At 48.3% G+C, this 24,980-nt stretch overlaps 1 protein-coding gene across 3 annotated transcripts in view; it reads left to right on the top strand.

The window, feature by feature from the left end:
* TOX2 (TOX high mobility group box family member 2) overlaps positions 1–24,980 on the top strand; it is a 136,812-nt gene that overhangs the window by 46,028 nt on the left and 65,804 nt on the right. For 2 of the 3 annotated variants that reach the window (XM_038166271.2, XM_038166268.2), the window contains exon 2: positions 13,489–13,554. In XM_038166271.2, the coding sequence (XP_038022199.1) occupies positions 13,504–13,554 (51 nt within the window). In that variant the 5' untranslated portion in view covers positions 13,489–13,503. Of the gene's footprint in view, positions 1–4,516; positions 4,556–13,488; positions 13,555–24,980 lie in introns of those variants that run through there. The other variant, XM_027472955.3, reaches the window with a different exon arrangement.

Raw genomic sequence — 24,980 nt, 5'->3', positions numbered from 1 at the left:
GGCAAAGTGGGATGCTGGCCAGGATTTGGCCCTTGGGGTCGCTCTGGTCCTTCAGATGCCATTTGCTCCTCTGCAGGAGGTAGAGGACCCAGCGCAGGAAGATCCCCATGCACATGGAGAGCAGTGCTCCATAATACCTCCGCCAATCCTTCCCTTAACAGCCAGTGCCTGGACTCCTTGGGTTCCCCACCCCATGGCAAAGCCATGGGGGGTTTTCTGTACAGAGAAGGGGCAACGCAGCCATAAATCCTGCTGGATTTGAGGGTGAGGGCTGTGTGAGGAGAGGCAAAGGTGGGAGCTCAGCTCGTCAAGGCAGCTTTTACATTTTCCCTTTGTCAGCATGAGTTAATGTTGAACAGGGCAAATGTTCCCCTGCCAGAAGGATCCTAGCAAGACTTTTTATTTGTGAATATATGAATAGCAGGTTTGTAAATATTGCATCTGAACTTATGAATGATCTGACACTGACTGGCTGAAATGAACTCTGTAATTTTATTGTGTTAGATTTAGTAGGTCAGCCATATACATGCCAAGTCAAAATAACCTAGAAAACCTTTCTAGGTCAAACTATTGCTTGAAAAGTTGTCTTTTTCGAGGCCAAGGCCGTAAGATTTTGTGCTTACTCTGGCACATTTTCCTTCTAACAGTGCAACATGAGCCTTTGGGACATAGAAAATTTGTCATCTCCTAAACTGAGAAGAGAGAAAGAAATGTGACGAAGGTGGTTAATAACTTCTTAGTGTAACTGGACATTTTCTGGCCATCATTCTACTCCTGGAATAGTATATTGGAAGCCCCACAGGCAGGATTTTAGGCTAGAAGATGATCATGCAATCAGCATTGCGCTTTGCTGTTTCCAGCTAAAACCCGACAGAAATTCCTGGGTCCAGCAGCAACCACTACCTCCAACCTACCTTTGGAGCCCTAACCCTTAATTGTCATGAAATTATTTATGAAAAGGAACTTTTTCATCCCCTAAAGAGGCTCAGGGAAGGCTGGCTGATGGGGTTTGCACGCAGTGACCAGGCCTACTGGAGATGGGATGGGGCAGAGACATGTTCTGCTAACACGGGCACTGTGACCAGGGGCCAGGTGAGGGTGGGAGGTCCAAGGCTTGGAGGACTGAGGACCCTGATGCTGTCATCCTGCACCTCCTGCTGCTGCAGTCTGAGTGCATGCAGGTTTTGTGCTGCTCAAAGGAAGCCCGTAGTTCTAATAAAAACTCTGCTGTTCCTGTGGGTTACTTCTTATTTCAGAAAATAAGAAACCGTGGCGCCAAGAAGAAATGAGAAGAGCCACCCTCCACCCCCAGTGTAGTTTTGGATGGAGTGAAACGCATTTGTCCTGTGGTGCTCGTGGCTGTGCTGCTGGGTGTGACTGCATGAGGGCCTAGGGTTGGTGTGGGCTGGAGAGCAGTGGTCAGGCAGACAATGCAGAGATGCTCCCTGAGATGGTGGCATCTGCAGGTCTCCAAGCAGAAGCCTCACTTCCCCTGGCCAAAGGCGAGCAGCACCTCCGCCTCCTGATTCCACATCGTGGTTTTGATATCCAGAAAACCCAGGGAGGAACAACCCCAGGCATCAGGATGTGCTGGGGGACACCCAGCTGGGCAGCAGCCCTACAGGAAAGGACCTGGAAGTTGTGGTGGACACCGAGTTGAACGTGTTGGCCTAAGAAGGCTAACGGTGTTCTCGGCTGCATTAGGGAAAGCACCATGAGCAAGCTGTGAGGAGTGATCCTTCCCTCCTCTCAGCACATGGGGTCCTGTGCCCAGTTCTGGGGCCCCCAGTACAAGGGAGACCTGGACGTAGTGGAGAGAGTCCTGAAGATGATGAAGGAACTGGAGCACCTCTCCTGTGAGGAGATGTTGAGAGAGATGGCTGTTCTTGGCCTAGAAAAGAGGAGGCTCAGGGGGATGTCATCAACGTCCATAACTGCCTGCAGGGAGAGCACAGGGGTAGAGCCAGCTCCATTCACTGGTGCCAGAGCCAGGCCCAGAGGCAGTGGGCACAAAATGGAGGCCAGGAGGTTCCCTCTGAGCACCGCTGCTGGGCTGTGTGGGTGCCGCAGCCCTGGCACAGGCTGCCCATAGAGGTGCTGGAGTCCCCTCCTCGGAGACCTCCAGCAGCCCCCTGGACATGGGGCTGGGCCCCCTGCTCAGGGTGGCCCTGCTGGAGCACGGCATGGACCGGGTGCACCCAGAGGTCCCTTCCCACTCAGCCATCCCGTGGTTCTGCGAAGGGTGACCGTGCCCCCATCCCAAACCGTGCCCCCACCCCTGCTGCCCTTCAGCTGTGCAGTGCCCGCCAGGCATGGGAAGGCCCCCAGCGGGCAGGAGTTGGTGTTGGGACCCACGGTGCCCCCGAGAGCAGCTCAGCCCCAGCTCCACAGGTTGAGGCTGTTGGTTCGGCCAAGCCCTGACCCTCTTGAAGTAGCTTTTGCCATCCCCAAGCAAGTGTGCGATCGGCGGCTGCGGTGCCTTCCGAACAATTACAGCTCACAGCAGTCCAAATGAAAATGTTTGTTGAAAACAACATGTGCATAATTAAGGCTTAATGAGCCCTTGTCTGTTTGGAATCTGCAATTAGATTTATAATAGAAAATACTAGCAAATGCCAAATAGCTTTAAAAGAAGCCGAGATAAAAGATAATTCTGCTGCAAATCTATAGTAATACTGTAATTTAATGAGCTGGAAGTGGTGCAGAGAAAGACTGTAAAAGCTTTGGACAAGTTTGTATTGTGCATGTTTATCTTATCTGCCCATTCCCCTATCTATAAAGCTGTCAGTCTTGCTTTTAAGTGCTTCGAAAAAGGCAGGACTTTGCTAAAATCAGGAAGACTCCCTTTGTTTATTTTTTATTTAAGCCTTTAATTAGCTGGGTAAAGCTGCTTTTTCTTTTTCTCATCAACATGCTTTAAACTTCTTGTTACGGCTAATAATAGTAGTGGTAATAATAATAATAGTAATAATAAAAGTAACGATAATAACTCCAGTCAATTATTTACAGTGAGGCAGGGGCATAATAATAGAGGTGCCTCTTTCTCATTAGTGTCATTGATTTTCTTGAGTTTTCAACTGTCTTTTTAAACATGAGCAATTGTCAATGCTCAGGTGTACATTTTAACAAGTAAATGCAGATTACCTTCCTGTCCTAATAAAAGGGTTACACGGCGGTAAGATTCACCGGAAACATTAATATGATGAACAGAGAGGTCTCCAAATCCAGAGAAGAACTGAAATTAGAAATGCTTGGGAAGGAGATGTGTGGATTTTTTATTTTTAATAACCAGGAATCGAGGCTGGGAACTCAGCGGCAGCAGCCTGGGAATGCAGCTTAGCGGCTTTGTCCGACCGACAAACCTCAGCACTTCGCCACGTAGGATGTGTGAGGATGTGGTAACGCCGTGTGTGGAGATACCCCTCAGCTGTGAGCTTATTGCCCATGTGAAACACAGCACAGCTTGTGTGAACCCAGGCTTTTGCATTTCTTGAGTCTCCGGTGTGCGAAGTCAGGTGCCTGCGCTGCATCCGTGGCTTCTGGCCTTCAGCCCCTGCACAGGTTTGTGCTGGCTTCTGCCACGTTTTGGCCCGCAGTTTTTGGCTCCTGCCCACACTCATGCGTGGCCAGTGGGTGGCAGTGGGGTCCCCTGGGTCCCTGCTTCGGTGCACCCCAAGGCACTGGAAAGGCTTGGAAGGAGGGCTCATTGTTTAAGCATTAATCGTAATTTTTGGTTAAAGATGACACCACAAGCATAGCCCCGAGGAGGCCTGGTGTGCTGGAGGTGGTGGCAGAGCCAGATCTGAAATCCGGCCACCTTTGAGCCTATGAGAGAGTTGCATTGGGAGAGGGAGGAGGTGTGAATAAACCTTGGAAAGCAAGCCCGTCCTGTGACATGGAAGGTGTTTGCTGTGTGATTCTTTATTCCTTGTTTATGTTGGACCTTCCAGGCTCTTGCTAGGATTTGGATCTGGTTAGGTGATATACAATACTTACAAAAGATGCACACGGAGTTAAACCTATGGTTTAAATAAGGAAGGACCAAATAAGAGAGGGGAAAACATTCCCCCAGAGCTGCATTGCTGTGTGAGAAGTGAGTGGTGCAGGCACTCCTAGGTCTTCAGGATGCCCTTCAGAAATTAAATTCCTGTCATCCTTGTTGCCTTTTTTTCGTCTTTAAAGGAAATTGCTTTTTTCATTATTATTTTTTTTAACGTGAATATATTCAAGCTTCTAAGATGCAGTTGTGAAATGGACTGTATTTTGTCAGCCCATTGCAAAAGCAAGTCATAATATTCACTGCTGCAAGAGTTATTTGCATACTGTTGAGCACAGAACCACCGAAAGCAGGTTGTCACCAGAACCAAATATTTGTGTGTTGGAAACGTCTCTCTAAATGACTGGTGCAGAGGCTCTGTGATTTCTTTCCCTCCCAACTGGTTGGGTTTGCATAACGCTCCCCATTCTCACAAAAGTTGCCTTGGAAATCGATTCTTCATCTCCCTTGTGCTTGGCAGCTGGAGGAAACACCATGATCTTGAGTGCTGGGGGACAGGTATGCGATTTTGGCATTAGCAGGGCAAAAACTTCAACTAATGGAAGCGCTAAGCATGGGCTGTGCTTGCAGGGGACAGTGTGTGTGTGCTGGGCTGGGCTCCTGAATGGTATGCAGGTGGGCAGAAAGTAGCTGCTTTGCTAAGGGAACAGCGGCTTTTGAAATAATTAAACTTGTGAAGGGCAGTTTAATAGTAGCACTTGTGATTTTGTGAGTTACTGGAGTCTGTTAGGAGATATTTGGAGGGCAGGAGCATGACACGCACAGCTGTCTGCAAGACAGCACCAGGAGCACGATTCCTGCTCCTAAACAATTAGCAGCTTTTGACAATCTTTGCATCACTCCTCTCGACGACTTTCTTCCTCTCTGCAACATGCACTTATGTATCGATTGATTTATTTTTCCTTGCAGTTGAGAAAAAACAAATAGACATGTCCAACCCCACTGCCATGCAGGGCAGGGCAGAATGTCAGAGCTGCATCACCGCAGTGCCAGCATGCGGGGCTGCTCCGGCTGCCCGCTGCCCTGGCCGTGGGGGAGCTGTGTCCAGCCCAGCAACGTGCATTCGGCCCCAGGCATCACTGCCTGGGGTTGTAAATCCTCATTTGAATAAGATGGACAAAGTTTCATGCTGAAGGTCGCTTTTTTCCTAGCTACTCCTTGGCTTCCTTCGGTATTTTGGGGCACGCAGCCCCTCCCGGTGCTACCTCTGGTTGCAGCCGGAGCTGTTGTTTCCCTGCCAAAATCTGCAGCTCCACAAGAGACTTCCACAGTGGAGCCGCGCTGGCTGCTGCTTCAGAAGCAGACAGGTAGAAGCTCTATTTTTATCTCAGCCCCGAGGTTTTATCTTGCAAAAAAACAATGTTTCTAGATGCCTTTGACACTCGCACAGTTCCTTGCACAGAGCCTCCGCGTCTTCTTTTAGATCTTTGTACGTTTTCTGCCTCTCTCTGTTTCCTGTGAATTGCAAGTGTTAGCAGTGAGGCAGGCGGTGCAGTTAAGTCTCATTATCACTTACTGTATTTGTTTCAGACTGTCTACATAGCAGCCCAGTGCCAGGAAACGTGCTGCATTCATTTACCTTCTTCCCTCCCCAGCAATGCACATGGCAGAGGCATTCACAATGCTTTCTGGTGCTCTCAGTTCTCAGGATTATTCAGCTGCTAAGGAAGAAGAAGCAGCTTAGTAAGGACCATGGATTTTTTTTTTTTTTTTTTTTTTTGCAGATAAACTCCTCCAGCACCTGTGTAAGCGTGATAAACAATGCAGGATGTGCTTGTTGTTTGGTTTTGAAAAGGATGTGATGTACATGCTGGAGTTCTGCAGCTCCATCGATCGTATCTTGCAAAATAAATGGTGCTGAGCATGGTCAGCGATGGGCTGGAGTGGTCCTGAGTTAAAGCAGGGGCGTGCTGGGAGAGGTGGGCATCAAGGGGTGCTCCCTACTGCCATGGCAAATGTTTTCTTTATTCCTAAGTTTTGAGAGAAATTGAGAGGGGTTTGGTCTGGCTACACAGAAACTGCAGCTGTAGCGAGCTCTCTGCTCTGAGAAGGAGGAAGAAGAAAAGGAGGAGGAGGAGGAGGAAGAGAAGACAGAAGAGGGTGTCCCATGCACTTGGTACACTTGGGCTGCTGGAAGCACCGGCTCACACCTCTCCCAGCTGGTGGTACCCCAGGGTGCCTGGCAGCCTGAGAGCCAGAAGCTGAACACAGTTGTTTGATTGAGATCTGTCCTCAGGGGTAAACCCATAGGCTGAAAAAACCCCAACCCGTTCCTCCATGCACAGCAGGGGTGCGAGCGTGAGCAATTTTGACCTTTAAATGAATAACGTGTTTCCTCGAGTGTCATCCCTTGCTTTGGCTGGGAGAAGGGGAGGACAGACGGATGGACGGACGGACGGATGGAGGAGCAGTCTGCTTCACTGCTCTGCTGGCTGTGCTGCTTTCACTTGTTTTTGGAGTTGTACGTGAAAGGGTTAAGCAGAATTTTGATCTCGGCAATATTTTCATGCTTATACATTCTGTTTCTCATTTCCATGACAAAGATGGTAGGAAGAGCAGAATAAGGTACAGAATTTGCAGAGCAATTTTAAGACTGTAATGAGAACAGAAAATAGTAGGGGGAGAAGAATTGTAATTAGAATATGAAATGGGAAAAAAAATTAATCTATTTCCATGTCAGTCTTAAGACTAAATTCTGCTGCTCCCTGTAGCTTTCAGTGGACGGATTTTTTTTGTGTATATATATGAAGAGCTTGAACTCCTTTGCAGGCTCAGAAAGGTCCAGGTAAATGAGTTTAAGTCCTCATTCCCCCCCCCAAATAATGTAATAACAATAATTTCATGTGCAGCATTCACAGAAAACCAGCCAGTCCATAAGATAAATGAATGCTGTCACTTGAATACTGGTGGCATTCAGGATCTCTCCAGCCTCGAGTACAGAAGAATAAAAGGAGAGGCCCCCTGAGGGTGGTCGCACAGCACCAGGTCCAGCTGAGCTCCAGGTACCTCCAGGGCTGAGGATCCCACAGCCTCGTGGTCCATCATTAGCCCACCCAGGTGGTGATGTTTTCTCCTGTTACGTCCATCCACATGGCTTCCAGCAGCCCACAGGTCAGGGCAACTCGAGCTCGAGGGCTCAGATTTGCCGTCCCGCTCTCATGTGGCCGGTTGCTGTTCTGCATCCTCCCAGGCCACCACGTCCTGCAGCAGGAGGCTTTGCAGTCGGGCACTGCGGGAAGAACTCTTTGTGATTCTTTCTTTCTGTGATTCTTTGGGTGAGGTGTTTGGTTCCTCCAGCTAACGGCTCTGGTGGCTCCTCGCATTTGGGCTGTGAGAGCCGGAGAAGAGCCGTTCCCTGTGCTCATCTCATGACGGGTGCCTCTCTGTGAGCCCGTCTGCACCATCTCTTTTTCTCATCGGGGTACACCAGGCCCCTTTTCTTGCTCCATCCCATTTTGCTAGCTGTACAGGTATAAAATAACATTCTGTCTTTTTTATTATCTGCTCTTTCCCTGATTGCTCCTAGAACTTGAATGGTCTTTTTGGCAGTTGCTGAGGACTGAGCAAAAGCTGGAGCTGAGCTCTCCAGAACGAGTGCACAGTTTCCTCTCTGGGCAGTAGCAGCTATTTTAAGGCCCGTTGTCGTGCCTACGTTGTCCGAATTGCTTTTCTCCAGTGCATTACTTTGCATTTATTGACATTAAATTTAATCTTCCATTTCCTCGCCACCACTTAGCACTGTGAGAGTCTTAATGCAAAGCCACTCAAAGTCCGCTTTTAGTTTTGGCTAGCCTGCATAATTTTTGTCTCATTAATAAACTTGAATCCTTCTAGATTGCTTTTATTATGAACTGGATGGACTTTAGTGCAGATGTTTCTCATCCATGATCATCCTCCTGCTAATACCTGATGGGTATCTCCTCGCTGGCAGTGAGCAAAGGACCCTTCCCTTTGGTCCCAGGACAAGCTGGGTTTAGTTTTTAAGAGCTTTTGGTTTCGTAGTGAGGGAGTCAGACCTGCAGATCTGCAGTTTTATGAATCAGAAATTAAATTTAATTCTGGAACTCCAGAGTTAAAGAAAAAACAAACAAGCCTGACACCTTCCACTTGCCACCCCGTTTCTTCTGCAGTGGAGCCTGGCCGGTGGGCTGTGCACACCGTTTGTGAATGCGAACTGCTGTGGAGCAGATGGGTGAATGCCACTTGGCTGTTCCTTAGGATTTTACTGTTTTGTTTATTTTTGTTTTGTTTTCTTTTTGGTCATCCCGTTGTGAGCCAGCTGCTCTGATGGGACTTTCCAAGGGCTCCCGTTTGGAAACTGAAAATACTGAAAACTTCTTGAGTGCACAAGACATTGCAGATCATTCCTGACTTCTCCGTGTGATTTTAATGTCTTGACAGCTTTTCTTCTACCTTGGTCATCCCTTGGCATCACAAACTATACCGCAGGCTTCCTGGTTCTGGTGTGTGTGAGAAATAAAATACATAAATTTGTAAATTGTTCTTAAAAAAAAGAAGAAAAAAAAATTTACTGTATGGTTTTCATACTTAAGTCTTCATCGGTATTAATCTGAATCTACCCTGGGATGATTTATTTGGCTGCCTGTAGAAAACCCAGCCCCCATGAAAACCAGGTGACTCCCAGAGATGCTCGGCTGTGCAGCAATTTAAAGGATGTGCTGCCACTGACACCTGCTGTGTTGTTGTGCTCGCTCCTAACGACGTTTGTCCAGAAGCAAATTGCACTAAGTGCTGAGGCCGGGTGGCTGCGCGGCGACGGGGCTGGAAACGCGGAGCTTTCCTGCAGGAGCATCCTGGGGGTTCGTAAATCTGTGTCTGAACTCCTGACCCCCTCTGACAGGAGCAACTGAGGGGCCATCCAAGCATTTCAGTGGACAAATAAATAATGCTAAGTAGATCACTTTGGGCCAGAGGTTGTGTAAAGACCTTAATGGGGAAACTGCAGTTAAAGAGATTAAGCTAACCTCAGCTGTGTATTCCCCAAAGAAGCGTGGTGCTAAATTACTCCTGGAGGAAATCACAGCGGCGGCTCTGCGGGCAGCAGTGCTTAGGGGGGGCAGGGCTTAGGCAACTATTTCCCATCCCAGGGCTGTTGCAGAGAGGCGTGCTGCCAAAGTCTGTCCTTGCCAGCCTTGGGAGCTGCTGGGTTGTGTGCCAGTGCCCATAGGGCTGATCCTGGGGGACAGGTGTCCTTAACGCTGTATGGGAGCATCGTGGTGGGGACGCAGGGCTGGAAATTACTTTTATTGCTCCGTTTTCTTCTGAGTCACTCTCTGTTGGGATGCTGTTGGTGGCTGAGGTGCGGTTTGCTGGGCACTGAGACCAAGCACATCCCAAGCATGACAAGGGATAGAAATCCCAGCACATGGAGATGAGGGTACCATGGGCAGCTGGGGGACCTGCCGGAAGAGGTAAGAAGGAGAGGCAAGTGCTTGTGGCTCTGAGCAGCAGGAATCACTGGGAGTATCCAGTTCATTCTTTAGTGGGCACAAATTAGCTGCTTGATGACAATGGCATTGAGTTGCTGCTGGATTTGCATTAACAGTTCACTTTTAAGAGCTCTGGGTCCTCTCCTCCATGGATTTGCACTGAAGGTGGTCTGGCCCACCATTGCCACCAGCAAGTGTTAAAATTTAGGAAAGACCCCTAAAAAAAAAAAAAAAGAAGAAGAAAAGAAAAGAAAAGAAAAGAAAAGAAAAGAAAAGAAAAGAAAAGAAAAGAAAAGAAAAGAAAAGAAAAGAAAAGAAAAGAAAAGAAAAGAAAAGAAAAGAAAAGAAAAGAAAAGAAAAGAAAAGAAAAGAAAAGAAAAGAAAAGAAAAGAAAAGAAAAAGAAAGGAAGGAAGGAAGGAAGGAAGGAAGGAAGGAAGGAAGGAAGGAAGGAAGGAAGGAAGGAAGGAAGGAAGGAAAGAAAGAAAGAAAGAAAGAAAGAAAGAAAGAAAGAAAGAAAGAAAGAAAGAAAGAAAGAAAGAAAGAAAGAAAGAAAGAAAGAAAGAAAGAAAGAAAGAAAGAAAGAAAGAAAGAAAGAAAGAAAGAAAGGGAAAAGAAAGGCTAACAAAATTAAAACAAGAAGTTTGAAAGATCTTGCAGGCATCACTGAAGCCATGCCTGGTGCAAGTGGTGCCAGCATATTTCTCACAAGCTTGGAAGCTGACGTTTCCATCTCAGCCCATGGCTCCTGGGAAATAAAAGGACGTGATGAGATTTGTAATAAAACTGAGCAAGCTGGCAGTGCCAGCCAGGAGAAAGTAACACCTTCCTGAGCCCCGGCAGGAGGCTGTGTTTCCTTCCACTGGGTCCTTCCCAGGGAGCAAACATTCAGCCTGGTGTTTGCACAGAGCCGGTCCCACAGCCGCTCTGCCCTGGGGGCTGCCCTGGCTTGCAGCTTCTTATTTCTCTTACACATTTCCACCTTATTAGCGTGGGCCCAGTATGATCTCTGGGCACTTTTGCAGCCTTGAAAACGCCGTCGGGCCAGGAGCAGAGCCCTGGGATGGCGCGGTGTTGGGGCACGACGCGTCTCCCCCGCCGCTCCCGATTCCAGGTCTGCGCCTCCCAGGCTTCCAGGAGTCATGGACAGAAAACGCAGGGAACACTGCCTCTTTTAGCTGAAGAAGAGCAAAAATTCAATAATTATGAATGAAGCCGTGGTTAAGACAATAGCAGGCTCCGTTCAAATTAGCAAGAACTTGAAAATGATCCGTGCATCGTTCAGCACGAGTTTGATCGATGTGGGGGGGACAGGGTGCGGTGAATGGAGGCCCCCGGACCTGGAGCAGCTCAGAGGCTTGACACGTACCCGGAGCACAGCGAAAAGGGAGGAAGCGTTTGTAACCAACGGGAAATATTAACATGTCTGTTTCTGCTGTAAATCAATGTGGAATGATGGGGGCTGATTGTTCTGAAGTGCATTCTGTAGCGAAACAATAATGAGAAGAAGGAGAGCACATTACTTATCTGCTCTACCTGGCTGCTGGATAAGTGGCAAATGTCTAATTGAAAAAATATCCTGATGGGAGAATTTCTAATAAATTTGTTTGCACCCTCATAGCCTGGAGGAGAGGGAAAAAAAATCCAATCAGCAGTGGGGAAGTTCCAAAGTTTCCATCGCATTTCAAGCCTTGATTTTCAGGCTCGCTGCTCAGGCTGGCAATCAGAGGCGCAGTAATTTTGAAGGCAGGATTCATTACCGTTATTATGAAGGCATAAAGGGCAGAAGGAAGTGTGGAATGGAGGTAGGAATGGTAAAAAGCCATAAAAAATACATTCTGACAAACAGAGAAAGAAGAGTGCTCTTCCTGCCCTGGACCTCCCCAGTTAAAGACACTTTTTGTTTTCTGAATATGGCTTTGCAGGTGACTTTTGTTTTCTGGAGAAGAGCTGTTTCAAGCAGGTCTGAGCCTACATCTCCAAAATACCGTGCTGGAGAGGGCAAAAGTGAGGCGTGTGTGTGCGAGTTTGGGGAGGAAGGGAGGGACGGACAGACTGACAGATGGACAGATGGAATTAGTTCCCCACTGAGATGTTTTACATCTGTTGTGGGCTGCGTGCTGGAAAGCTCATGTTTGCCTCACCCGGCACCTCCCACGATGCAGCAGCGTTTGAGCATCACAAAGCCTTGGGGTGTCCCGGGCCAAAAACCTGGGTGGTTTTTTGGTGATGTGCTCCCGAAAAGAGATCGGGAGCAGGACCTCGGGGCCATAACTGTGCCTGTCCCCCAAAGGCGATGCTGCTGACATGCCACTGCCTTGTGCCACCCCTCCTGCACTCTCAGCCTGGGCTGGCAGAGGGTTTTTAGGCTGCAGAGCTGATTGAGTCTGCACGTCTGGAAGCACGGCAGCTCCAGCTGGGAGCACGTTAGCAGCAGCCGGCTGTGCCGGCAGTCGTTTTGCAGATGGAGGGAAATTCAGTTCAACGTGGCTCACACCCGGCTGGCTTCTGGAATTGCTGCTGGTCCTGGAAAGCCTGCAGGGATGCTGGTACTCACAGCATCCCGCTGCTCCTTCCCCGCCGAGGGGTTTTAGGAAATCCTGTACACGCACAGGGATCCCCCTCCATCCTGCTGTGGTTGCCACCACTATTAGGTGGTGAATTGCATGTGAGCCACTGTAATTTTGCTGCTTTTAATTGGCTTGCTGTGCTATCCCAGAGGATGGTTTGGCAATTAGAGGGTGTCTGTGCACTCTGGTGCTGAGCAGGGCTTTGCTAACTCTGCGGCCTTTAATAGCTAATCCTGTGGCACTCAGAGAAATGGAAGCGTAATTAATAGTCTACACTGAAAACCTTCACCTGGTTTTATTTAGATTTCTCTTTTATTGTCCTTAATGTGGCCCGTTTCAGTTAAGGCATAACTGGTTATCAGCTTCACATTGGAGAGCAAGAGGACGTGTGCAGGGTGAACAATCTCCAATTCATCATCTGGCTTGTAAGGGCAAGAGGGCCGGCTCTTCCCCCTTGTTAAGTGTACGGTGTCATTCGCAGCTGGTACCTTCATCCTTGTCTCAGGAGTGTTTTACGGCATATCCCGTTTTATTGCCGTAATTAATTTGTGAACTTTGCCTCCAGAACTGTCCCAGCTGCACTTTGAGCCGGAGACAACTCTGGAGGGTGTTCTTCCTTCATTTGGAGCAAGTGAACAGCTCCCGCTGCAGCTAATTAACGGGAACGGCTTTGTGCTTCTCCGTGGGGGTTTTGCTGGCTAATCGCTGGGTTTAGCAGCTCGCAGTGGGGTGAAGGCAGCAGGCACGCCTGTAGCAGTGAATGTGACAGTGCTCGGGATGCCCTCACATCCCTAATCGAGGAGGTCGAGTCCTAGTGGGCAGGCAGGGGAAGAGGAGAAGGGGAGGAGAAGGAGAGGCGCCGCCGTGCACACAGAGCTCACAAACAGCAAACTGTCGGGGAGAAGAACCGGGCTCCGGGTGGATCCCCCAGTGCACCGTCCAGAGTGACTTTCTGCACTGCTGCCCTGGTAAAGGAATGGGGATGTGTCTGGGAGAAGACTGAATGTGACCTGCCTGCCTTGGGAGTTTCCGTGGATGGAAGTTGGCTTTTGATAGTTGATCGATGGTGTAGTGGGAATTTAGCAGGAACTTCATTTCGGTGCTGCTTGCTTCGGGGCAGATCTGTGGATTTGCAGTTTTGCACATTCTCGGTTTATTTGTTTGACTTGGAGTGACTCGTTCTTTCATTTTGCTGAAAGAATTACCATAAACGTGTCATGTTACCACGTCCCATTGCAGTAACAGCAAGGTATGAGAGCTCATACATGCTCAAAAGTACTCAAGAACCAGCTCAGGATTTCATTCTGGGAATCTTGGCTCTTTACATGAAGGGCCAGGAAGGCGTTTGGGAAGCACATAACCCTGGCATGCAAATGGCATTTCTCTAACTCTAACTTTCTTTTGCCATTCTAGTTTGATGGGGAGAACATGTACATGGGAATGAACGACAATACCCAGGAGTTTCTATCAGCAAATCAGGTAAGCATCGTTTTGCGTGGGTGGGCTGGGTGGGCAGGGTGGGTGAGATTTCCTAGGAGACCTCGGCCATGGCAAAGCCCAAATTGTGGGAGATCTCCAGGAATCCACACTCACGGGACATCAAGAGGGTCCACAGAGGAGGTCAGCATCCTTCGCTATAAACCAAGGTGCAGTCGGTGTTTCTAGACGTGAGGTTTCCAGGCACTGCGTGTAGCTCAGGTGCCTCTCTCCATCCCTCACGTAGAGCATTTCCTGTAGCCGAAGGGGTCAGCAGTTAGCTGGCCTGGGGAAAAGAAAGGAATCAAAGGCTTCCTGTTTTGGAGCTGCTTTGGAACCCACGTGGGGAGGACCAGAATAGAAGTGCTCACGTCTCACAGGGCCCTGAGCAGAAGTGGCTGTTCAGGGGAGCCCTAAATACGTAAGCACGTGCCGTGCCCTGCTGGGAGGTGAGAACTTCAGCACGTGCCTGCCTGTCCTCCCAGCTGGGAGAGGGGAGGTGGCCCAATCTGCGTTCTGCTGTGGTCCTCGGGCTGAAACTTCTGATCACAAGGCAAAATGCAAGTTTCTCTCTGATATTTTTAAGCATCCTGTTTCGGGTCTGAGCGAGGCACTTCGTTGTGTGGTCTTGTTGGCCACAGCCACGTGCGTTGTAGGCTGTGATGAGTTCTGTGTGAACCTGATGCATTGCAAGGCAGTGAAAGGCGGCCGTGTGAGGCTTTCCATCCATCCCAAAATGCTGCTGGCTTCCTATTGCTCTGGAGTTGGCCTGAGTCACCTGGGGCGAGGTTTTGACACACTCCTGCTGCTAGTGTTGGGCAGTTGCCACAGCACCACTATAAATTAGGAAGCTATTGAGTCATCCGTGGCATATAACTTGGGTACCAAGGATGAAAAAAAAAAATCTGTATATCGAACAGAACGAAAACCTGTTGTTTGCCTTATAGTGCGGGAGCACGTGAGCAGAGGGTTATTCTGGTGTAAGAGCTCTTTCCAAGAGCATGGAGGGAATTGCAAAGTTTGTGCTCCAGGGTGATTCTGCAGAACCAGACACAGTCAACCAGCAAAAGCTCTGCTCGTAGTCAGAGCTGGGAATTGCCACAGGTTAAATAAAGGCAGAAGGGAATAGGGTGACCCCAAGGGGCTGCGGGTCAGGGTTCTGCCCTTTCCCACCCCGTTGCTGTCCAGAGCATGCGGTTAGGTGATAGACCCCATAGGGAGCACCTGTATTAGCTGCTCCACCTTCAAAACGAGTTTCCTCCTTGAAATGGGCCCAAGTTGCATGGGTGGGTGGAGAGCAATGGGAAGGAGCAGTGCTGTGGTGATGGGGCATGGCTGGCCACACTGAAGGCGAGGAGGAGGAGGAGGAGGGGTGATGTCCAAGGGAAAGCAGAGGTTATTGTGTCACAGAGGTTATCGTGTCGCTTCCTCCGTCACCGCGTCGGTTCGCGGTGTATATTTACCCTCACGTCATTGCTTGTTAACCATCACACGCTTTACAGCACTGGTCATGACTTTATTACTAATAACATGACTCTCCTATTTAACTGAGGGTTCCAGATGTTTTTTTTCATTTGCTCAACCTGTTGTAGCCTCAACGAGTTCGTTAAGCAGCAGGAGTGCACTTTCACAGTGCCCATTGGGAGGCAGCTAACTCACCAGCCCCTAGCTGCCCATGCAACCCGGGTGGGATAGTGCTTGGCCCTCAGCATCCTTGGGGACAAAGACAAATCCCACACACTAATTACAGGACCTATTGCACTGTATTTGATGGGCATGGTGTTTTTTCCCTCCGTTTTCATCCTAAGCCACTCGGTCACGCTGTGCACCATCAGGCACGGCTGCTGCGGATGGAGCTCCACCAGGGCTGGATGCTCACGCTCGTCTGGGTTATAGGAACTCGCCTTTTGCTTCTGGATCTGTGATTCTTCTTTCAAAATATCAAGGAGTGAGGTGGAAAGTAGAACTCAGCTTATCACCTCTGCCCCCATTTAAATGGCTCCTGTCTGTCAGGGTAATGCTTTGCACTTTCTGTCCTGAGACGCAGCACTTGCTTAAGCTCTGGAGTCATCCCTTCCCATCACACAGATAAGGATAAGACTATTCTCATTTTATAAGTAGAGCTGCAGAGTCTGTGGTTAGGGCTGCCCTGGTGCTGAGCACTCCTTGGAAAGCATCGCGGGGCTGCAGCATCCCAACATCAGCCTTATCACAGCCCCTTGCACAGTTTTCATCCTAAGCAGCTTCTGCAGCATCTCAGCCCGGACGGCTTCCCTCGCCTTCAGCTCCTGCACTGCTGAGCTGCTAACTTGTGAGAACAAGCACTGCCATGAACATTTTAAAGCCAGCTGATCTGCTTTCTCCCTTAATCTTCCTTCATGTGATTGCTTGTGTGCTTTAGTCTGCATTTCTTGTTTTCATCCCAAAAGGGGTTTGTCTCAGCTGAGAGCTAAATGCAGAAATACAGGAGCCTAAAACACAATGAGAGCGCTGACAGATCCACACCCGCACTGGCACAGGCTGCTTGGGGAAGATAATTCCTCTTGTTCCATCAAATAACAGGGACATTTGACCCCAGAAATGAGTCAAATGTGAAATGTAACTCAACCCCCAGCAGGGGCCAGAGCATAAATGCAACCTGACATCTGATCAAACAGTCGGGGACATTTGACCCCCGAGATGAGTGAGGTATCTGTTGTGTGTCCCAAAGTCAGCAGAGCATCATTCCTCACCCCTGCCAATTTTCCTTCTTTCCCCACCCCCCAAACAAAGCAAGGAATTAATGCAAAGTCCCAGGGAATGCACAGAACCCAAACCAGGCGAGGTACCATGACAGATGAGTAGAAATGCAACGTTGTTGTTAAAAGAAAAAAAAATGAAAAAAAAACCACCTGCAAAATCAATAAGAGAAGGTATTTATTAATGCCTTTGTGATGGGGAAAGTAACCCTAGGAAGGGCAAAATGTGTAACTGGGTGGCAGTGGGATCGTGCATGTTTAGGTTTGAGACACAGGGACGCAATGCCATCATGGAAAACCTTGATGGGTGCTTTTGCCAGATTTCTCCCCTCTCCATCACTTTTCTCTGGCTGCTCCTGGGGCAATGGGTGCTTCAAAGGAGGGAAGAGCTCATTACTTAGCACCGGGCATTTTTGATCCTAATCCCGGGAGCTTTCTGTACACAGCTTGTTCCAGCTGAGCAGCACGCTGGTTTCTGTTCTGACAAGTCAATTTGTGCAACTCCTCGTGCAAATGCTGTTACGCATCAGGGTGGTTTGTGCAAGCCGGAAAGCTGCACTGGCACAAGCAGCTCCTTGCCTTTGTGCCTGAGAGCACAAAGGACCCCACTGCTGTAACCACGGGTGTTAAAATCTTATGGTACATACAGACACGGCATTTCCACGTGGCAGCATGTGCGTAAAGTAAAGGAGGAGTTTTCTCCTGCTGCGTGTGAGTTGGCAGCAACTCAGCTGAACACAGCGCACTGAGGGCAAAGGAGTTAAGAGAGGTTTAGTTTGTCATGCACACACATCTACATCTGGCTTCAGATGTGTCCCCATGTAAACGTTAGCGTGGACTCACACATGCCTGCCCATTCCTGCACACATGGAATCCATCTGCGTGTCCGCGTGCTTGGATGTGTATAAATCAATATTTATCTACTGCATCTATTGCCCTTTATCTGTTTATCTCCATACATCTTCAAGCTGGGGGCTGTATTAGCCATAATAGATACAGTGAGTCGCTGATCTGGTGGGTCAAATGGTCAGGGCTCCTTGATCAGCCGTCAGGATACATTACAGCAGGGCCTCCGGTGGGGCTTGAATTACAACTTACATTTGACTCATTTCTGGGGTCAAAACGTCCCTCTTATTTGACCGAATGACAGAAATTGTATAATTTGTAAATATCCCTGAGCCATATGTGCTCTGAGTGCCACTCTAATGTGTTTTATAAAGGCACAGCTGTCTTGGTGACTTATTTAAAATGGGATTTTGAAGTAGTGTTCTTGCCATTTAATGTCCTCAATTCAGGGTTACACAAGGTTTATCAAATAATAAATAACGTTTAGGACATTCATTTTCGCATAACAATGGGTTTGCTAGTTATAAGGAACTGGACGTTACAATAAAGCTGTGTTTGGTAAATAAGCAATAATGTAGAAAGCAAGCGATGGCATAATTAGAAATTAATGACAGTGTGGGAAGCCACAGATACCTTCCTGGCACACTGCGAGTGCTCCAGACGAGACGGAGCTCATCCTGGCAGCCTCCGCGATAAAACATGCCGTCAAACCTTGTCACAATCCTGGCAGACGCTCCGCACTCCCACCTCCTGGGCCTCCCACCCATCTCGGCTGAGTTGCAGAGAAATGTCAGCAGTTGATAAAACAAAACCAGTCCCCAGCAGGTACGAGCGCCAATGGTCCTCGTCCACGCTGGGAACTGCAGAGCTGGAGCCATGGAGCCACCCCTTGTGAGGGCAATTAGGTACTGCTAATGAAGGCACTGGTCGTCCTTCCCTTACAGCAGCTCCGTCCTCCCTGCTAGGAGCTGTGGGCAGGACCAACGAGGACGTTTCCCCCTGCTGCAGACTACACAGCACAGGGGCAGGGAGGTCAGGGCCCACCGTCAGGCTGTTCTTGGTACAACTTCCATTCAGGTTCCCCGAGGAACTTGTTAGGTTCCTGAGGAGTCTGATGAGTCTTTGTGTCTGAAGAAACTTGGGTTCGTGTTAAATTGGACAGATGTATCTCAGGGTCTTCATGCTCTGTTGCTCTTGGCTGTGTGTTGGCTTGTTCTGATGGTCAGAGGATGGTCACTGTTAGAGAAAATCATTGACATAAATAGAAGGGTGTAAAAGAGGGGGTCCTGGCCCCAGGCATGGAGAACTCCCAAATGTCCACCAGTGCCATGCTCCTTGGATTTGACTCTCTTGCCTCTGTCTCTCTCTCCCCTTTTTAAGACCCCAGTGAAGAGAAGTGAGCTTTGCACCAACCTAAAGTTGAAAGCAAAGCTTGAGCTGAGCTGGCAGCACGGTGTAAGTGGAAGCTGGAGTGCACGGTGCAGCAGGCACCTGTACTGAGATACAGGTTTTGCTCTTTCCCTGCTGTTCTTGGAGTAATACTGTGTAATTTCATATGTTGTGCTAGAGAATAAAAAATAGAGGGAAGGCATTGATAGATATTAAATGCCCTTCTCAGCAGACAATTCAGGAGAAATCTCATGTACTATTTCAGAATGAACAATAGAGTGGTACATGTCATTTATTATAATCAGCGGCTAATGGAAGCCCTTCCAGATGGGGTTCTGGAGGTGAGCACAGCTAGAGCTGATGATCCAGGCTCGTGAATTTTGCATGAACTCTTAGGTGACAGTGAAATTTCTGAGTGATGCAGTCAGGAAGCAGTTCCAGTAACTTCATGTTGGCAACAGAAACTTCCATTGCTGCTGTTGGGTTGGCTGTGGTACTTATATAAATAATAATAATAATAATAAAAAATATCCCTTGGTGTTACAAGCAGAGCATCATCTTCAGCCCTTGGTCTCAAAGGATTCCTAAGCTGTTAACAATAGGGTGTTTGAAAAATAGCCACCAAGCATCACAGAGTGAAAAGCTAATGTAGCTGAGCAGTTACAGACCAAATTAAAGTCTCTGTTCCTATTGCATTTTCTCTTGGGAAGAAAGAATAGCATCTTGTACAGCTGAGGAGACTGTCAGGTGGTATGGAGAGTGCCTCCTAGGGACAGAAAGCTCAGAGGTTGTTGTGGTGGTTGGATTTCATGCATAGACAAACATTTCACCAAGGAACTGTGGTTCTGAAATAGATTTAGAGTTAGGGGCAAAGGCAGGAGGGAAAATGAGACTGGAGATGCGTTGAAGCAGTGGTCAGATAGAAGAGGAACAGCAGCGTCCACTGCTCCTTCGAGCTCTCCCAGGTGCAGCCAGCTAGCCCTCAGGTCAGTCCAGCAGCAAGCTTGTTTTCTCTTTCCAGTGTCTTCCAAATGTTTTCTGGGCTCTGAACCTGCGCAAAGATTGTGCTTGACCCAAAGGTAAGAGTTTCTGTGTTAAGCAGAACACCTGCAGGTAGTCCTCGGTCTGAGGGGTGCGTGATCAAAATGTGCACAGGGATCTTCACAGCTTCGTCTGATCTGCTTTAGCAGCGAGGAAGTCTGTAATCATGCGTCAAATTCATAATAAAATGGCAATCAATGCAGAGGAGCACTCCAGAGCTGGAGGCACAGCTCCAGCCCTTGGAGCTGGATGGGTCCCTGGGGCTGGTGGAACTTGGTGGGCCTGAGGAGCAGCGGGGCAATGTGCATCCCACTGGGACAGCACCTGCTGCTGCTTCCTGATCCAAAGTCCTACACAGAGAAAATACTGATACTGGGAGGAGATCTGGAGGGGTGGATGCCTGGATGTTGTTTTTTTCTGGGTCCCATCACACCATGATGCTTCTCAGTGGGGCTAAAGGAACTGAGCACCTGAGGTCCCACCTTGTGTGCTGCAGGACAAAGGAGGGGGGTAACTGGGACGGCTGCACAGCACCAGCTGGGGGGCACAGCTGAGCTCTGCTCAGTCTCAGTCATCTCAAAGGGATGTGTGGGGGGACTCCCATGGCATGGGGACCGTCTCATCCCACTCGTCTCCCAGTTTGCCCACCATGACACAGGGTGACATGGAGCCAGGGCTTCCTCTGCTCGTGACTGGTGCTGAGCTCTGATAGCATCATTATTGCCTAGCTGTGATGAGCAAGGTTTTCTGATGCGTCCTGTCGGGGCGTTGGTTTTGGCTCCTGTTTGTGAACGCAGAGGTTTGTTTGCTTCTGGGATGGACCTCTGGGGAGTGGCTTTGGAAAATTGTTTTTATTTGGGCAAATGAAGGATGGTGAGCTGCAGAAGTATGAGCAAAAAACCTGGCCCAGTGCTCTTGGGATTTCCTTTCCCAACTGATTGATTACTTCTCCTGCTCCTATGCCTGTGTTTGGGTCTGCAGTCACAGCGGGTGATTAAGTGGGGAGCCACTTACTTCCAGCAGGAAAACATCATTTTCCACTTCGGGTTTGGATGGAGGCCTGTGCAAACAGGAAGGCAGCTCCGTGGCCGCAGAACAAGCCCTTTTGCTCCCTGACAGCATGGGGCTGCCCTGGGTGCTTGCAGGATGAGCTCAGCTCCAGCCCTGTGCTGGCCTGACCTGCAGCAGAGAACCTCAGGGTTACACATCCCAAGTGCAGCCATCCAGCTGCTTGTGCTCAGGTGCTCAGGTTCAGGTCTTTGCTCCAAAATCTATGTGCTCAGGCAGTTTGGCAGGATAGCGGACCTGAATTTTTACCCAGAAGTAGATAATATTTATATTTTTTATCCAGGCTGCTCACCTCTGAGCATGATGCAGTCAAGCCCCAGCTGCTCTAACAAGGTGGTGGGACCTCGTGGGGAGCGAACCTGCGAGGAGGGGCTGGCACCTGTACATGGAGGGGTGATGGGGTTTGCTTTTCTGCTTCTGCTGCAGGATCTGTGGAGCAGAGCCCTGTGGCATTGCCCTTGTTGAAGCCTGAGCAGCCCTGGGTGGGTGCAGGCAGCAGGTACCAGGCAGGGGAGCATGTAAAGCGGGTACCCAGGATGGGAGCATGTACTGGGGGTGCCCAGGCAGGGAGTGTGCGATGTGGGCCCCCAGGAGAGGAGCAGCGTGGGCCCCCAGGAGAGGAGCGTGTCTACCGCCAGCCCTACGGGGCTCTGCTGCTCTGGGGAGCACCTGGGTCTTTCCCTGCCAGGTGAGGCACCAGGCCGGGCTGGTGGAGCTGAGATGGGAACTGAAATCAGAAAGGATTGGGGATGATGGCTTGAGAGGTGGCAAAGCTGAACACCACTTGTACCGCAGCTCTGCCGACAGACCTTGTGGGTCTTGTTTGTCGGTGGCGCTGCTGTCATGGCCAGCAGGCTCTGAGCAAGCCTGGATTAGATTTATCTCAGACCAGGAAATTTATCAGCAGTCATCAAAAGTGTCGGCACTGATGCTGTATGCTCAGGTCTATGCATTTGTGTACACTGTAAAGGACAAAATATGACTTGGCTTTTATTACTTTAATTAAAACATGAGTGAAGTGTATGAGATTCATATTAAATTGTATTTTCCTGGCTGCTGTGTGAAGGGCTAACTGATCTGATTACCATGAAGATTACAAACTATCAAAGTGAAAAAGAGCTTTTTGCAAGTATTTCATATTAAACCTTCAAACATAACACTTTAAGAATAATTATGGTTGTATTACTGGAAAATGATTCATGAATTCTGAATAAATATAAGACCCTTAAAGGGAAATGTTCCAAGACCACAGTTTTCGTTCCAATCTGATGAAATTTAGTATCATTTTGCAGCTGTAGAATAAAATGAAAAAAAAAATATGTACATAGACTGTATTGAGTATATGTCGGACTAAACTAATGAGATTTTTTTCATCAACTCTAAGCACGCACACAGACAAATGGAATAGCCATTCTCATTTTCTATAATAGAAAGCACCAAAAGAGAAGGCAGAAAGGATCTTACTGTTCACAAGTCTTTATTCTACCCTTGATTGTTAAATAATATATTTTAAGTTCTCATATCTCGACTGCAGAATGTTTGAACTGACATTAATGGGTATATGAGAGAAAAGAGCCAGCTAAAAGAAAAAAAAGTAAGGAAGGGCTAGGATTGGGAATTTTATTAGTATTCCCAGTGGGCTGTAATAAAGATACTTTTCACACAATACAGTGAATGTTTACAGCAGACAATTTAGTTTCCTTCCAACAATTATGAGAGAAATTGAATCTCAGGAAATGTTAGTTTTCTCTAAAATTAGACATAACAATAAAGATACCCCTGCAATTTTATTAAGGAGGGAAGAAAAGAAAAGCCATCAGCCTCTGGAAGACAATTTAGCAAATTTATTTTAAGTATTCCAGCTGACTTCTAAGCCAAACAAGACAGCTACGTGGCCAAGCCCCGTGCCAGGGGCTGCTTTTCTCTTGAGGAGCTTTTTTTCCCAGGCTTCAGCGATTCCCAGCACATTTTAGAAACAAGTACCCAAAAGGTGCCCGTTTCCACCATGGAGCCAGCTGGTGTAGGAACCGCATTGCATAAAATCAGGAGGGTGTTTGCTCACCCGAGGGTTGAAAGCTGTGTTTCTGCATGAACATCTGCACACCTTCTTGCAGATGCACTTAACTTGGATGCTTGTGCACGTGCGGTGTTCCACGAGTGCCCTGCGTGCAGTCACGTGGGTTTGTACACATGAAGGATGAGCTAGAAACACCCCACAAGCTCAGACTTTTAAGTTTTTCCCAAGAAAATTGGTCATGAAATGTCAAGAGGGAGAACTGCAGGGAGAGATGGCAATTATTGGGTACTTGAATGCAACTTGGGGAATGAATTCATCGTGCTTGCACAGAGATGCTGGGATCAAACAGGGAAAGCTGCTCTGGAAAACGCAGAAAACTCTGTGGCTCTTTGAGCAACTCGTGCTCAGGCGTTTAATTGTTGAAACCCTGAGTGCTGCCATTAGACAACAGGGTGAGTCCTCTGCTTTTCCTGGTTTCTAGACTTCTGTATCAGGGATGTGCTGTGCGTTAGAAATCCCCAGCCTCTGCTTGTGTTGGTTTTGTTGTTTCCATGCAATTCTTGGTAGCCAGCTTCTGTCTCAGGGATTCCAATCTGGAAAGGGATTTCTGTTGTTTGATAACAAGAATAGGAATAGGAGGAGAAACAGTGAAAGCTTGCAGCATAGCTTCTTTAGCAATCTCCCTTGAGAAGATCTGTCTCATTTTGGTCATATCTGAGCAGGTCCTAGGAGAATGCTTTTTGGTAACACCCAGCAGGACTCCGGGGTACCCAGTTTGGTGCTACCATGATCAATAGAAGCACTCATCTCTGAGTTTGTGGAAATACTTAGGTCTTGCCGGGACTTGGGTTTGAAAGATGGCAGCAGAAGCCCTGGACTGTTCTGGGTGAATCTGAATTTTTACTTTGGGGTTGGTGATTTGGCTTTGTTACCTGCAGCCCTGTTGTGTTCAAAGCCCCCTGCACCTCCAGGTTAGCAGGATCAGGTTTCTGGTTTTGGACCTTCCACCTCTGTCCATCACCCTTGGGACAGTTCAGGTTCCACCTGGCATGTTGTAAACTTGTAAAAATAATAGAAAAACCTCTCCAGCTGCTTAACAAATTAAGTGTTTCAGTTATTTTGCCCTCCAGATAGCTGGGGTTGGTTGACTGTGGATGCAGCTGCTAGTGAAGCTCCTCCCATCTTGTGCCTTGTGTGTTGGGCTGGGTTTTTCATGGTGGTGGGATGGCGATGACCATGCTGGTGTTGATGTGAGTCCTCTTGCACTTCACAGCTCTGCAAAGCTCATCCCTGTGTCAGCGAGTGCTCTGCATTGTCTCCAGAGCTGCCAGTGCCCACAGTCTGCTTTCTCACCATGAGCATGGGGGGTAACCCCTGCTGCAGGCTTCTGGCTCTAACCAGCATGCTGGTGGCCCAGCTGTCCTTCTAAATAGATGATTGCCATCATTTTAGGAAAACAGAGGTATTCTGGTTGTTAATTTGATGATTTTCCTTTTTCTCTTCCTCCTGAAAGGATGATACTTGCCTTAGCTACTCGTTTTGTCCAGGTCACATAATGCTTTAGATGGTGTCTGATGAACATCTGTGATTTAGGACATAGATGAGCCACTCACAGCAATGTGTGTGTTCCTGGCTTTTTTTTAGAAACCACACATAAGCCTGTTTTTATTAAAAAAAAAAAAAAAAAAAAAAAAAAAAGAGAGAGAGAGAATTGTTAAAGATAAAATCTGCTTCTTTCCCAAAAATCACATATTGGAGGCTTAAGGCTGAGATTTTCACACCTACACTGGGGATTTGGATACTTGGCCATGCACCATGTTACAGTTCACACAATTTTGTCATGAGTCTCTTGGTGCTTCGTGCTTTCCCTAACAGCCCGGCACCTTTGTGCTCTTGTGGCATGACAGCTTCTGCTTTGGATAAGTGCGTAAATGAATAAATTCTGGCACTTGTGGTTGTGGAGAAAGGCTTGTAACTGTGGCTCTGAGCAGCTCAGTAAACTCAAAAGTAGAGAGAGATCCTAGGTGATCTTGACATCTCATGGACAGGGAGGGCTGGTGCATGGATGGGTTTTGTGTATTTAGGGTCTGCAAGGAGTGAACCATCCCAATCCCATAGGAAATCTTTAGTTTCTCCTTTGCCCTACCAACCTGGGTCATATTTATCTAAAAAGCAGCATTGCCAGGCCTGGCTTTGGTGGAGGCAGCACCCTCCTGAACCCAGTCCTTGAGCTTGAAATCAGGGCAATGCTCTCTCCGTTTTGTATTGGGATTAACACACAAAACTGACTCAGTTGTGCCTGGCTTTGGCGCTTCACCTTCACAGGGCCA

Source organism: Anas platyrhynchos, chromosome 21 (genome assembly GCF_047663525.1).
Source record: "Anas platyrhynchos isolate ZD024472 breed Pekin duck chromosome 21, IASCAAS_PekinDuck_T2T, whole genome shotgun sequence".
NCBI lineage: Eukaryota > Metazoa > Chordata > Aves > Anseriformes > Anatidae > Anas > Anas platyrhynchos.
The sequence above is the reverse complement of the archived record's forward strand: the minus strand, read 5'-3'. Positions and strand labels throughout refer to the sequence as shown.